General features: G+C 50.0%; 1 protein-coding gene and 1 long non-coding RNA gene across 5 annotated transcripts in view; one reads left to right on the top strand and one right to left on the bottom strand.

Moving 5' to 3' along the window:
• The window catches only part of UBR5 (ubiquitin protein ligase E3 component n-recognin 5), a 77,132-nt gene extending 75,099 nt beyond the window's left edge, over positions 1–2,033 (bottom strand). For 2 of the 4 annotated variants that reach the window (XM_072034414.1, XM_072034415.1), the window contains exon 1: positions 1,853–2,033. In XM_072034414.1, coding sequence (XP_071890515.1) covers positions 1,853–1,914 — 62 coding nt within the window. In that variant the 5' untranslated portion in view covers positions 1,915–2,033. The remainder of the gene's footprint in view (positions 1–1,852) is intronic. The other 2 variants (XM_027452555.3, XM_072034416.1) reach the window with 1 other exon arrangement.
• Positions 2,034–2,464: 431 nt separating this feature from the next.
• LOC140001833 (uncharacterized) lies at positions 2,465–14,358 on the top strand. Its single transcript, XR_011807389.1, has 3 exons — positions 2,465–6,493; positions 7,798–8,772; positions 10,871–14,358. It is a non-coding gene; the product is annotated as an uncharacterized lncRNA (long non-coding RNA).
• The last annotated feature ends 1,176 nt before the right edge of the window (positions 14,359–15,534 follow it).

The following is a 15,534-nucleotide window of genomic DNA, read 5'->3' as shown; positions in this document are numbered from 1 at the left end:
TGCAGCACATACACGGGCACCTCAGCCCCATTTCTGAACCGTTCCCGTTTCCCTGCCCTGCAAGTTCTGGTGCGCAGCTACCACACTTCTCGTGAAATGATGTTTACCAAGCGGAAATTTATGACTTGCAGCTCAGATTGAGGGGCTGCTTGATTTTTTCAGAATAAGTCACTACTTAAAGGCACTTCTACAGCCTTCTTCTATTAATTACCACACTTGATGAAGCTTCCTGTATCAAAAAAGCTGCTGCAATGGCAAGAAACAGAAAATAATAAATTGGGAAGCATTATGGAGACTGAAGGGACACCATGTTTAACAGTAAGTGAAGAAAACGGGTTACATTAAAGAAAAAATAGATGAGCTCTCTCACTCCAAGCAAAGCACGATAATTACATGCTAAATGCTTTCTAAAGGGCCTACCAACATTAAAAAAAATATAAAATGAAGGGAAAGAAAGAAAGGAAGAAAGACAAAGAAAAACCGCTGGGGTCCTTTTAAGTTTGAAGCCCCAGATCATTATCCTAAATCAAACCAGCACAATGAAGAAGCAGCAGAACTCCTCCTACAGCATCACCTCTCAGCCTGTCACTCTAAAGGAAGATGTATGCCAAATCCCAACGCGTTACTGTGGAGAAAGCCAAACAATCCCTTAGGAATGAGCAGGCCTCCCCAAAGGAAGCAGGGTCCTGCAAAATGCATCATCAGGTTAAGGAAAAAAAAAAAAAAAAAACATGCTCCACGCTGACATGCTTCAAGTCCAGGACCTATTTTATCCTTACGAGATTCTTTTTCCTCTTTTAAGAGCAGGGGTGATGCAGTTTGGCAGGAGTTTTATCTTTACAATGACCCATTTTCCTCGTCGCATGCCCTCGAACCTCTGCCGTGTCTTAACAGAGTTGTCTCAGCACAGCTGGGTCACTTGTCCTAACCCCAACTGCAAACAACAGGGGAAGTGAGCTGGACCCTGACCTATTCTGAAACCCGGCAAGATCACAAAAATCCCTGAGAATGTAACCCGAAGAGTCCACTTTTAAAAAATTATATATATCCAAAAACACTTGTAAAGATTAAATGGCATTTCTCTACAGATCACTTTTCCTTAGCCAAACTGCAAATAACAGGGGAAGGGAACTGGACCCAGACCTGTCCTGAAACCCACTAAGATCACAAAATATATAATATATATAAAAATATGTATATATAATATATAAATATATATAATATATAAATATATATATAAAAGCACGGGCGTGCACTTTTTAAAGTTTTATATATACCTAAAAGACAATTGGAAAAATTAAATAGAGTTTCTCTGTAGTGTAAAATATATAATCTCTACCCAGCGATGATTAAAAATCTGGATTATTTCCGTGCACAAACTTCAAAAGAAATGAAGATCTGCACGTTTCTAAAGGATTTACGGCCAGGAGCAGCAGCGGCGCGTACCAAGCGCAGCGCACGCTCCGGGCAAACCCCGCGCCGAGGCGCAGAGCCGCAGCGCCCGCTGTCAGCGCCGCACCGAGCGGGGCAGGAGAGCGGCCTCGCAGCCCGGTTTCCTCCCAGGCCGCTTCCCCTGGGCTCTGCCTTTCCTCCCCGAGCCAAGCCGGCCGCCGGCTTCCCCCCGCCGAGCCGCAGGGCAGCGGCGATGCGGCAGCGGGGCCTGCTTTATTATTAAAAATAAATAAATAACGATGAGGGGGGAGAAGCACAGAGCGCTGAGAGCCCGCGCAGGGCCCCGCACCCGCGGGGAAGGGGCTGAGGGCCCCGGGGGAGGCCTCGGCGAGGCCCTTCCCGGCGGGGCCCGGGCCCTGCGGGGCTCCCCTCCCGCCCCTACCCCCACCCCGGCCCTCACCGGTCATTGAGCTGGTCCTCGGTGCCCGGCAGCGGGTGCACCACGAAGTGGATGGAGGTCATGGTCCGCGCCGCCGCCGCCGCCGCGGCTCCCCCCGGCGGAGGGAGGCGGGCAGGGGCCGGGCACACAATGAGGCGGAGGAAAGGAGGGGGGGGGGGGGGGAGGGCCCGCGGCCTCCGGGCCGCCGCCGCCTACCGGGCTCGCCCCGGGGCGCTCGCGGCCGCTCCCCGGAGGCCCCGGGGTGCTGTGGCGGAGGGGCTGGGGGCGAGCGCGGCCCCGGGCAGCAACGGCAGCGGGAGGAGGCTCCGGGCGCGCCGCGCTCACCCACGCGCCGCCATCTTGGCTCCGCCGCGGGGCCGGCTCCGCCTCCGCCGCCGCGCCAGGGAGGGAGGGGAGGGCGGGGCGGCGGCCGGGCCCTGTAAGGAGGGCGCTGAGTGGTGGAAGCGCGGCCGCCGGGCGGCATGGCACTAAGCTCGCCGCTGATTGGTGGAGAGGGACGGGGAGAGGGAGGGGGGGGTGATGTCATGCGCGGGGGACGTGAGGGGCCGCGTGCCCGCCTCAGGGGGGGCGCTGAGGGGTGGGGGGTGAGGCGGGGAGTGCGCTGCGGGGTTATGGGTCAGTAAAACAGCCGGTTTTATACAAAATGTGAAGGAGTTGGGGAATTGTCGGTTTTACACGAAGTATAAATAGGCAGGAAAAGCAGGCGCTTCTACACGAAATGTGACCGGTCAGAAAAATGGTCACTTCTACGCAAAATATGACCGGTCAGAAAAACAGCTGGTTCTACACAAAATGTGACTGGTCAGAAAAATGCTCACTTTTACACAAAATATAAGCAGTCAGAAAAAAAAAGTCACTTCTATGCAAAATATGACCGGTCAGAAAAAAGTCACTTCTACGCAAAATATGGCCAGACAGAAAAATGGTCACTTTTACACAAAATAAAACCAGTTAGAAAAGTGACCAGTCAGAAAAATGCTCGCTTTTACGCAAAATATAACCAGTCAGAAAAAAGTAATTTCTACACAAAATGAAACCAGTCAGGAAAAAGTCACTTTATATGCAAAATATAACCAGTCAGAGAAATAGTCACTTCTACACAAAATAAAACCAGTCAGAAAAATGCTCACTTTTACGCAAAATAAAACCAGTCAGAAAAACCAGCTGCTTCTACAGAAAATGTAAGTGGTCAGAAAAACAAGTCACTTTTACACAAAATATAACCGGTCAGAAAAACCAGGCACTTCCACACAATATACAACTAGTCAGAAAAATAGTGACTTCTACGTAAAATATAACCAGTCAGAAAAAACCAGCCATTTTTACACAAAATATAACCAGTCAGAAAAATAGTCACTTCTACACAAAATACGGCCAGTCAGAAAAATCAGTCACTTCTACACAAAATTTAACCAGTTAGAAAAATAGTGACTTCTACATAAAATATAACCAGTCAGAAAAACCAGCCGCTTCTACCCAAAATATAACCAGTCAGAAAATAGTGACTTCTACATAAAATATAACCAGTCAGAAAAGCAGTCCCTTCTACAGAAACTTACACCTTGGTTGGGGTTAAACAAGGTTCTCATCTCATTCATTTTTATTGTTTTCCTTGCTGCTTTTCCAGCTTATTTTTGCATGTTTTCAGGAATTTGGAAAACCAGCGTGGATTTTTTTTTTTGGCATGCTCCATGATAAAATGGTACCCAATAACCCCCCAGCCTAGGTCAGGGAGCTACGAGCCCTCTTTGAGGCCGTGTAGTGGTATTCCCCCCAAATCTGTTCCCAAATGTAAGGACGCAGGTAATTTGGGGACTTGCCATGTTGCAGCCCCCGTTCTTCCCTGGGTCCTCCCCTGGCTGTTGGGAGCCTGCAGCCCTGGGAGCTGAGGAGCTGGTGAAGGATTTTCCTCTAGTGCAGCTATCATTAACACGAGGAAATGGGATAAAAAGCAAATATTACATCGTCGTGTTCCATGTTTCTTACTCTCAGATCCTGTTTCCCCATATGTTCTGCTCTCAGGTGGCAGCAATACTCAAACGCGTTTGCGAACACACACAAGACAACCTAAACTACTTAGAGGAGAAATCCAAGCAGGCTGCTGGCAATGCACAAGGCGTGGAACAGGATGAAATCTGTTCTGTACCGGGACAGTGCAGTAGCTGTGCTTTTAAAAACAGGGGAAATCCATCATTTCTTTTTTGTTCAGACAGAACTAGGGGTTTCTGGATGGCTTAGTTCTGCATTTTCTCGTAGCAAAGTGTTAGTTTTGTTCTTTTTTTTCTGTCTTTCTTTCCCTGTTTTTTTCTGCTTTTCTTGTTATTTTTATTTATGGTTTCCCTGAAACATTCCCGTACTTTACTGCAACAGGAGGACCTTCTAAGTTGTCTCGACCTCAGTCATTTTATCAGGATGACGATCTCCTGTAAAACTTCGCATCATGTTTTTTGGTTTTATTCTTACACCACTATTGACTGCTTGCCTTTGGCAGTCATTCCTCTTTACATCAGACTGTTGGAAGATGGGCCACATCAAGTCCTGCATCCTTGCTGCATCCTTGGTGATGTTTCAAACGCATTTAGTGGGGCTTGGGAAGATCCCGATAATTTACAGTGGCTCTCGGGATCGAGATCTAGTTCTCCAAAGCGCTTGGATTTCCAAGTAACGTGACTTGTTCAGCGGAGTGTTTTTAAGGGCCGGGCATAAGGATGTGATTTCAATTACTCTCTTCCTTCCACACTTGACGAGCAAGCTTTAAAAGTTAATGGGTTATGGAAAGCTATTAGATAAAGGACAGGAAAAGAGCTGGAAAAGCCCAAAGGGAGATAGGTCTGTTAGGGCTCAGCAGCCTGCTGCTGGCGTCCGTGAGTAATCCCTTTCTGTGGCTTTATTTACATTATCACTGAACCCCAGTTTTAGCCGTTGCCTGTGGCCGTGCCAATGCAAACACTCAGCATACGCAAAAAGAAAAAAAAAAAAAAAAAGATTTCACTGCAACTCGTGCTCGGAGCCAGAACAAACTTCAGTGGTGCGAATCTCAGCTTTCAGTGATCACACCCGGAGTTTACCCTGCTGTCTCCAACAGCAGCTGACCCTAAGCGTGGATGAGAGGACATCAATCCAAATGTTCAATCTAAGGACTGCTCCTTTTTGCTTGTTTTTTCAAGAGCTTCAAAATAAAAAGATGTTCACAAGACTTTTGCGTTGTCTAAGCCTCTTGGACGACAACATCCCTTAGTAAAACGGTTTCAAAATGTGCATTTACTAAGTCCTGGGAAAAGTGAAGAGCACAACTGGATTTTCTTTCTTTCCAAACTGTATTTTCAAGGCAGGCCTCCTGCCTCGGCCTAAGAACTTTCGTTGCACAACTCCTCTGCGCCCAAATGTTGCTATTTTCAGGGCTGCTGATAAAGAAGCTTCCTCGCAAAGGTGCAGCTATAAATACAGCACCACCCGACCAGCAGGACGGGTTTCCTCCTCATAGACGTGGCTAATTGGAATTTTTGCCCGCTTAGAAAGGCCACGTAAAATAACTCCCATGGGTTTATAGCTGTCGTGCCTGAAGCTGAGGTTTGCGGAGAGGCAACATTTTCTGAAGGCTTTGGGATCAGAGGAGCGTGTGGGTTGGCAGGTTGTCTCGCCCAGCCCCTTGCTGCGAGCACACGCAGCTCGGGTGGATGCTCCAGGAACTTTTCCCCCAGAAGGATCTGAAAAATAGGCAGCAGGACAGACTCACTGCTCACAGCTTGCTCGGCTCACTCAGCAGCTGCAGCCGGGTGTTTCCCCAGGTTTCTGTTGCAAGTCCCAAAGGGAGGGGACTTTGTAGGGGTGGGAGGATTGGGGGAAAAGCCTGCAAGGGCCTTTGCTCTCTGGCCGGTGGAGGCAGATGCTGGCAGGTGTGCCCCGGGCTGGTGCAGCACGCAGGAGTCGGGGAAGGAGGCTCTGAACAAAAGCGAAAGCCCAAGGCAGCTGAGGACTCCACAGCGCGTTTTCCAGGCTGTTGACTTCAGATGTCAACAGAGATGACATCGGGCTGGCAGCATCCGACCGTCGCTGGCCGGGGAAGAAATGAGGCCGGCGTTCTTGGAAATGTCAACAGGGGTGCTGTGGAGAAAACTGCGGCTTCTAGATGGTTCCCAAGACCGAAGGGAAGTTTCTGGAGTGATCAACAGAGCGCATTGCAAAGAAAGAAATCTCATTTCCAGCACCTTATGCCACAAACCGAAGCAAAGTCCAAAGCAAGTCCGGGTCTCAAGCTGTAATCGCCTGATTTTTTAATATGAAGCTGATTTATACCAGCTGAATCTTCATCTTAATGCGAAGACATGCCAGGCATTGTTTATAATCTCTAATTTTCTGGCTTGCACCTGGCTGTACATTTAAGAGGCAACTGTAATACAAAAAATAATTTCTTTGTTCTCATTGTTTTGTGTTAAGGTTCAGAGCTGATGAAAACTTGTTTCCCGTGGATCTTTTTTTACCGTGGATTTCAGCGCCTGGCGGAGCACCTGCCGCAGCTCTCTGCTCTGTGGCTTCTCCAGCAACCAAAAAAACCCGAGCTCTGCTGCAGTCTTTCCCTCTCCTGGCTGGGTTTCCCTTCTCCTGCCTAGGGGAGGTTGGCACGACGTGCCTGGGATCGAGGTGAGCCACTGACACCTGGCAGACTCACGTTTTGTTTTCTGTCCTTAACCCATCATTTGTTATTGCTCCTCACCCTGCTTCTAGCTGGAGTTAACTATTTCGCATCAAAGCAGCTTCCTGCAAGCTGGTGACAAGACAGAAATGGAAATACAGCAGCCTGAAAGTTGGGCCCGTGGCCTGTGAGATCCCCACACATCTGCCTGCAGCCCGTCAGGGGAGGCTGGGTGATTAACTGGGACAAAAAAGGGTTTTTATTTCCCCGTTCTTTCCATTTGATTGGGTTAGTCATTCTGCTAGCAGTCTGGTGAGCTTTTTCCCTTTTTCCCCCCTCCCTCAAATCACTAAGGGCACTTACACGGAGCAGGAGAGCTGCTTTGTAAATGTGCCTCTCTACCCCGGTAGGGTATTCCCAAGCTGAGAACATCATTGCGCCAGGTCAGCCCAACCAGTCGCACAAGTGATGAAACGTCCAAAAAAATATAAATAAATGTTGGTTCATGTGCAGAGGGACAGCTCTAACAGATGGAAGTCCCGTGAAATGAAGTTTTAGGGTTTCTGTGGTAATGATACGTCAGTGCTAAAGGGGAAAAAAGAAAAGGGAGTGGGGGCAGCAGATGGAAGGAGATGCAGCAGCAAGGCCTGTGCTGAGAACTGCTGCTGTAGGTAACATCAGGCTTCACCGAAACTACCGGGGTAAGGCAAACCCGAATAAATATTCAGAAAGGTTTTATTCTGGAGGGTTTTTATCCAGCGCAGCGTAAGGGGCAAGGGACACCGTTAGCTGGTGGATGAGCATTTTGGGGTGGATAACAGCAACTCCACCACTTGGCTGTTGTGTACGGCTGTGTGTATGTGTACAGATGGGTGGGTGACACGAGCAGGCAGGCAGATTGGCAAACACAGACTCACAGGCTCCCAGCTGACCGTGCAGGTAGCTTCACTTGCAATCAGTGTTGCCTCAGGCTTTCATTGGGGCTGAAATTTTTAACACCGCAACCCGCCTTTGGCTTATTTTACCAGCAGTTTCGGTTCAAAGGGTCGGCTAAGGCAAAAGGTGAAGGTAGAAAAAATGTCCCTAGACAGTCTTGGAAGTGTTTTATTTAAAACTTTCATGCCACTGGGATCTGAAGGAGGGAACTCCGAGTAACAACACATGCACGAAAGTTTGGAGTTCACCTGAATTTGGGTTACGAGCATCAGACAAAAGTAAAATTGAGCTAAACGTGCTGTGTAGAAGCTTGCTGGCATTTGACAGATCTGTTCACTCAGGATTACAGACGTACACTTGTCCTTTTCCCATACAGCCTGTGCGTGCTGCCCAGGCCGAGCTGGATTTGCCTCAAGCTCTCCCCGAAGCTGCTCCGTCTGGCTGGGAAGGAACGGGACCGAGGGCCCTTGTGGCAAAACAGCAAAGCACCAGAGGAAGAGGAGCAGCCTGCCTGCAGCGTGGCAAGGTGGCAGCTGCCGTGAGGTGGAAAACATGCTCTGCTTTGCCTGACTTTTAGGGCTGGCAGTGCGCTGTTTTGGGATGTGACGATTAGAGTGGCTTAGCCGCTGCCTCGGCGGTGCAGCCCCTGGGGAGCAGCCTCCCTCCCCTGGGCCTGCCGGGGGGGGTGGTGGGATGGCTCAGCACCAGCAGAGAGCTGGCTCAGGGCAGCCAAGATGGCACCGGGAGAGAACACCCAAGGCTCGGCGATGGGGAAACACCGGCTCCCTGCAAAAATTGTTTTTTTCCAGCCCCCCCGTTTGAAGGGCTCCGACAAACAGACTGAGCCGAGCCTTCTTATTATGTGAAACGTTAATATCCACCACTTACTCCTGAAGCTGCCTTTCAGATTTTATTTCCGAGACAAAAGAGTCATTTAAAATTATGCAAATGAGCTGCCAAATGCGAGGCATTATGCAGATTTGTGGAGGCACGCAGCCGAGAGTTAACCCTTCGCGCTACCGCTCGCCACCGAGCACAGGAACAATAGCGGCGCCCGGGAGCTCGTCAAAACCTCGCAGGCTTTAATTACAGGGCTCGAGGCGCGAGGCACACGCCGAGCAGCTCCTGTCACACTGACAGAAGAGGGAGAAATATCAAATTTCTTTTTCCAAATGTCAGCAGGTCTTAAAACAATTGGCATGGTCGGCGAGGAGCCCTCCCGGCCCCGTGGGTGGACTGCTGCGTGCAGGATAGAGGAGCAGCCGTGACTTGCTGGAGAGGACGGCTAGAAGAGCTGCGTGGTGTGCTGCTTTGTGGGCTCCGTCGCTCGTCACCTCATCCAGACGTAAAGGTGGGGGGAGTCAGCCAGGATCAGATGGGTTTTGGTAGAAATCCAGGGCCTGATCTGCTCTGGAAGCCTGCCCTGGTCTCCGCAACTGATGGCAACAGCTGACATAGCTGCACGGGGACAAACAGCGGCGTGAAGCAAGAAACACAATGGTTTAGGGCAGCAAAGTGTGACAAATGCCAGGATTTGGCAAATCCCCAGTGCACACAAGGGTGGAAGCGTGGCTAATCTCTGCTAGGGCTATCTGGTGCGGAGGTAAACCAGCCACAGCGGCGGGCCAGCTTGGGGAGAGGTTTCATGCTCGGCAGTTTCAGGAGTGCTGCCGTGCCTCAGCCGTGCCCGGGTGGGACGAGAAGCTCCACCAGCACATGGAGGTTCCTCTCCTGCGTGCCCTTGCTCTCTCTCAGGTTTGCTGTGCTCACCAAGCTGCTCGCTCACTTCCTTTTCAGCTAAGGATGGCGTGGCAAGCTGCTTGAGCCGGTCCAAAATCCTGGATAAATGTGTTCAAACCTGGATGCTACCACTCTCAGTGAATTTACAGACCTAAGTAAAACCCAGGGCCAGTTTTAAACTGATTGCACATGCACGCACACAAAGATTAGCAAGGTTTGGCTGGTTTGGTTTTGCTTGTTTTTGAGAGCACTTTTGGCCCCCCAAAAATGCGGTGTCTCTCACGTATTTGGAAAGGACTGTCCAGAGTCAACATCTGTTAGTTTCAGGTATGCAAAAGGAACTGAGTAATAATGTCATCGATGCAGACATCATTGGAAATACAGGTGCTATGTCTTAAAAACAAATAAAAAAAAATGGAGTTTTCCCATTGCTCAGCAATTTGAGCACTAGATTGGTGAACCGGTTAGTGACTAAAGGCAAGAAACCCACCTATAATAATTCATGGTTCTGTTTGTTTTGGAGGAAGCAGCTGAAAAGGATATAAATCAGAAACTGCTGCTGCTACTGTGCTCGCCTTGCTGGCTGAAAAGAGCTGAACTAGTTTAAATAGGCAGAAATACTGTTTTATGATAACCCACATCTCCAAACAAATTTGAGCACAAAAGCCCGTGAAAGGAAGTTGCTAGGAAACCTCCACAATGAGTCGGGGAAGTTTCGCAGCGCAGGCACCTGTAGGAGAATTGTAACCACCTGCCAGCCTGTGTGTTTCCCCAAAAACTGAAGCACAAAACTGCAGGAGGCACGGTGCTGGTGCACGAGGCCGGTACGTGAGGTGTGTTTGTTACAGGGTTTTGCATTCTGGTTTATCTGGTCCCTTGACACATAAAAAAAAGAAAGATCCAGATCTTCGTTTTAACTTAAAAAAGGCTGTTAGGAAATCCCTTTTTGCACAACGTATAATTAGCTAATAGAATCAGCCCTGAATATTAGGGCAGGTTTCGACTAGCTCTGCGCTCTGTGGCCTAGCAATGCTCTTTCGCTGCGTGCCTGCGAGATGCTGGGGGAGGACGGGCTCCGAGACATTCTGTAGAGACAGAAACCCAGCTATTAATTATAGAAAAAAAAAAAGTATTTTCTTCCGATATAGGTTCCAGAACAGGAAAATTTTGCGAGAGCTATAGCAACATCTGGACCTTTCCTAGTTCAGGCCAGGTGACGAGAGCAACGTTTTGGTCCAGCCTTTGATCTGTTTCACCAATGCAACCCCCTGGATGCACTTGGTGAGGGCTCATGCTGTGAGCTGGGATTTTTGTAATCACAGGTGGCTGGAAGCACTTGTCGGTCTGATTCATGCATTTTTCCAGTCTGCTGTACAACACAATTAAATTACAGTTCCCACATTATGAGAGAGACTTCACAGCTTTCTTGGGAGAGGATACCAAGCTCTGAGGCTACCTTTTTTTTTTCCCCCTCAGAGAGTTTCTCTAATTTTCATTATTAAGCCATTTAATTCGATAATTACCCCCAGAGGAAGAAAATCGATCAAACAAATCTTGGATAACAACACTTTGCAGAGACATCTCGGGCTCTTTCTCCTCCACACATAACTGCAGTTCCTTCCTGCTCTGAGGCTCCAGATCCGTAGCCTGGAGAACCTCACCTTGGAGCTTCATTCTCATTAAAACTGATGGATTTTTTTTCTCTCTAGCAGCACAGATGAGATTGGAAATGGATTTCACTGAGATACGACAGAATTATCAAGCACTTTAGATCTTTCTCCACTTCATAGGAATCCCATCAAATATCAAAGCACCAGCATCTAAGCAAAGGGCTTCAGTAAGCTTGTTTTGCTACCTATACAATGTTCCAGCTTGGAAAGGAGACTTGAAATACTCAGGTTTCCCAAGAAGACGTGAACTCTGAGGCTCGCAGGGCTCCAAGCCTCCTTGCACGATGCTGGAGAAGCGCAGTGCTGCCTGCTGGCAGGCGCATTCCTGTCTGCAGTGAGTGACTGCAGCCGGTCTGCTGCAAAGGGAATTCCCACACGCAGCCCATCAGATGTTCCTGGTCGTCTTCCAAGGATGCTCTTCGGGGGAAGGACTTTCACTTAATACACGGATTGAAATGCAGGGGACTTCACCAGCATTCAGGTAGCCTTGGAATATCACCAACAAGCAGCTAGGCCTTTCCTTCGTCGTGCAGAGAGAAAAACAGAAGGTGGATGTTGTAACAATGAGCTTTCTCTTGCATTGCACTAACACATCGATTTCTACACCTAAAGCAAGCTGTTTCATTTCTAGAGGACTGCCCTGAGTAGAAGTGGACGTCAGACTGTTAATTAGCAACACAAAATGCATTGTTATAGAGAATACCATTTTCTTCTGTATTTACATGTAGGTAGACAAGATGCTTAAATTGGACAGTGTTGCTGCGAAATACCCACGTACCTCATCCACTGACCCGAGAGCTGGAAAGCACAGACAGTGCTGCTCTCCGACACTGGGGAGCTGTTGGGATGTTTTGGGTTAGAGGAGGCTCTAGAAGGGGCAAGCTTAGTGAATGAATACAAATAACATGCCGGGACAGGCATGCCACTGGCTTCTGCTCTTGGAGACATGCTGCTGCTGGGTGTTTCAGATGCAATCCTATAAATAAATGGGGTAACGCAGCTTTAGCGCAGATGCTGGATTCGGTGGTGACCTGAAATGTGCAGGGGAGGGACTTGTCACTGCTTTAATTGTGCCCCAGCATGCGGAGACAGAGTGAAGATGCCATTGGCAAGTCAGCAATCCATTAACTGTTTTGCTCCAAAAGGGAAAAGTAGCACTCATTTTCTTCTGTCTGGCCTAAGTAGGTTAAAGAAAAAATAAAAATAAAAATAAATCATTGAAGGTTAAAGAGTGTTAAAATGTTTTTAGAACAAAGAGGATATCAAAGAATTTTGTCATGTCCACGAGCAGCGTGCTGGGAATCCAGAAATAACACCCACGGGATGTCACTGGGACAGGCTGTGTACGGGGAGGCTCCGTCCCTGGAAAGAGGAGCAGGCTGAGCCCGAGAGCCTGGCTCCCTGGGCCTGCTCCAAGCCTCTCAGCAATGCCTGGCTGGACACAGAGGTGCACGGTTACACGGCTAATTACCTCCGTCGCATATGGAAATGAGGAGAGGGAAGTGGATGGAATGGAGGGGATTGCAAGCTTCATGTTATTTGGGGTATCTTTAAGGGGCCGTCCCAACAAGCTGGGCTCTGAGCGGGGTCTCCAGCTCCTCACGGGGCTATGGAGCAGCAATCTGATAGACGTCCTCTGCTGCCCATCCTTCCACTCTCCTTTTGTGTTTTAAGATTAAGGTTCTCAGCTTCCTGGGTGTCAGGAAGATCTTGACACCCACAAAGGCTCAGAAACGAGGTGACAAAGAACCCAGATGGCGTTTGGAGTAGCTGCGTTGGTTTTTATCATCAGGGTGACTCCGAGCCCACTGGTGAGACCACGAAGGGCCAGATCCAAGGCGAACGCTGTGGTAGCTGTGCCCACAGCAACCTGGGTGCCACCTCCCCATGCCAGAGAAGTCCCCGGCGGTGAGGCCACCCGCAGCCCGCAGGAAATAATTGCAGAGCAGCCGGGCTTCCTGCCTCGCACGGCTCCTCCTGACACATCCCAGTGACGCTGCCAGCGTTACTCACGGGGCATGGCCTTCCCCGACACACTCGCACGCCCCTCGGCTGGACAGCGGGGCCGGGATTAGCAGGAAGGGAAGGAGCAGACATGGCTCTGGCCATGTGTGAGCAGCCCGTCAGGAAAGGCTTGTTTAGCACACGGATTACTCTGCCTCAGAAGCGAGCTGCTGCCGTGATGAATACGCCCCTCATGAGTCAGGAGCCCAGCCCTTCGTGACAGGGTCGCGTGCTTTCAGAAGTGGCTGCAGCAGGACCAGGCGTTCAGGAGGAGCTGTTTCAGGCTGGCACGGCCACGCTTCCCGTTCACCTTCCTGCCCACAGCCCCGTGTCACCCTGGAGGGCCGTGAAGGTCCCCGTGGCCCCACAGGCTGGTGCCCACAGGGCAATGGGCCTGGCACGTGGGCCCTGCAGGCTGCTTGGGCTGGGGGAGTTTGGCCAAGTGCTGAGTTAAGAGGTTGCCCTTAGCTGCTTCACCAGCTCATGGGGACATTGCAGGAGCCATCCCCTCAGAGAGGGAGGTATTAGGAGAAACTTCTTTACTGAAGGGGCTGTGAGGCACTGGAACAGGCTGCCCAGGGAAGTGGTTGAGTCACCATCCCTGGAGGTATCCAAGAAACGTGTAGGCGTAAAACTTAGTAGCAGAGTTTATCGGTGAACTTGTCAGTACTAGGTTAAAGGTTGGACCTGATGGTCTTAGAGGGCTTTTCCAACCTGAATGTTTCCATGATTCTTTGTGGTATACCCACCTCCACGTGTTGCTCACCTCCCAAGCACCACGGGCTGTCACCAGGCCCTCTTGCTGTACAGGGAGCAGGGACGTCTGTGACTTGGGGCTTCTTGTTGTTAACATTTGCTGGCTTTTATGTGCCAGGCTGAGGTGAGATCTGATTCATCTGAACCACTTAGACCATGGGTTTCTCTATAACGCCATGCCCCAAAGGACATGAAGCCTAAAAAGGGACAGCAGGCAACCCAAACCATCACTTGCCTAAAGAGACAGATCTGACTGCTGAGGTCCCTTTCCTAAATATGGCATCCACAGACAGCAACCTATATGGGGGCACTCCTGAGAATGATCACATATGGCTGAGACGATGCTGAAACTAAATTTATGATACTCAGCTGCAGTAATTTGCAAATAGTGCTAAGTGCTGGGGAGGACCAAAGGTTTATAGTATTGTTTTTGTTATATTATTTGTTTGTTTGCTGATAAAAGCAACAACAGAAGTGTGAAAAAGCACCCTGATGGCACACAATTCTTGCACAGATGATGCAGAAACAGGAAAAAAAAAAAGGCTACAGATTGCCTTCGGAGATGTGTGTCTACTTCTGGTTTTAAAACTACAGCTCAGTTAAAATAAATAAATATATAAATAAAAGTCCTGGCTGCAAAAAGGTTTTTATGTTTTTAACCATTGGTTGAAAATACAAGTAAAGATATCAACCCAGTGTGGCAGTGCTGGAGCATTCGGTGCCCTGGGGGCGAGCAATTCCGTGCACAGGTGTTTCAGGAAATGTTTGTAAAACAGCAGAGCTGCTCCCGTGCTGCTTGGCTTCACAGCAGGCGCTGCTGACACCGCGTGTCTGCCCACTGCAGAATTCCCCGGGAGGTTTTAGGGCACGGGAAGACAAGAAAAAGCAGGCACCGTGTGTCAGGGGCAGTCCTGCTCGATGTGCTTCAGCTGGTGGGAATGGGATGGGAAAGGGGGCAGAGGGGGAGAGAAGCAGCTCAGTGAACATGCTTGGTGTGTGTGTGTCCTGCGGGCACAAATACCTTCATGTCCTGCTCGGGGTCAGGGGCTGTGCTGATGCTCTCCAGGCCTGAGAACAAGCTGGACTGTGAGAAGTCCTTGCCCCACACATCAGTGGGGTGGCAGTGAAGCCCTCGTGGCTCGGCTTCTCGTGGCTCCCTGCAGCTCTGGCGCAAGTGGTGGCACAACTGGCCAGGATATCAAGCCAGAGGTGCTGCTGCGAGGGATGTGCAGAAGATCAGGAGAGCCCCACCAGCAGATAAGGGCACACATAGACACTTACCAAGCTCAGCTGTCCTTCTCCTGCCATGCCCAGAGGTCGTCAGCCGAGCAGCACGGCCACATGATGGACTACATCTTGTGTGCCAGCTTGGAGAGGGGCTCACCCATGTGGTGAGAGGTGCCCTTGCCTCCGAGGGTGGTGTTTGCAGGCTGCTGGCAGCACCCCCCTCACTGCTGCCCGGGCGTAAACATAAATACACGCTGGACACCTCTTGGAAGTGCTGGAGAATGTGCTCCTTGGTTTCAGATGTCCCAGCTGCTAAAACCAGCTGCCTCAGCAGCTGAGCTAGCCAAGCAAAGGACCTTGCAGACCTTCTCTGTGTGTGATGTTTGCCTGCCCAAATGCCAACAGAGCCTTCAGCTCACGGGGTGGCTGGCTTGCTGTGACTCTTAGTAAACCAGCAACCCCTCTGGTGTGTTTTGTAAAGTGTCGTGCAGGCTCCTTGCTCACAGAAGGGACCACAGCAACCACGTCTGGAGAGCAGCCCCCCAGGACCAGTTGTCCTAAGGGCAGTGGGGCAAATTTATCTTTGGTGGCTCGCCACGTGGCCTGTTGTGTTCACTGCCAGCCATTCTCTGGGGCTCTTTCTTGGTGTATCCTCCTCAATCTCACTTCAGCTTTTCTCTTCGGATCCCTGGTCCAGGGCCAAGTGTTGAAATGTT

Source organism: Anas platyrhynchos, chromosome 2 (genome assembly GCF_047663525.1).
Source record: "Anas platyrhynchos isolate ZD024472 breed Pekin duck chromosome 2, IASCAAS_PekinDuck_T2T, whole genome shotgun sequence".
Classification (NCBI taxonomy): Eukaryota; Metazoa; Chordata; class Aves; order Anseriformes; family Anatidae; genus Anas; species Anas platyrhynchos.
The sequence above is the reverse complement of the archived record's forward strand: the minus strand, read 5'-3'. Positions and strand labels throughout refer to the sequence as shown.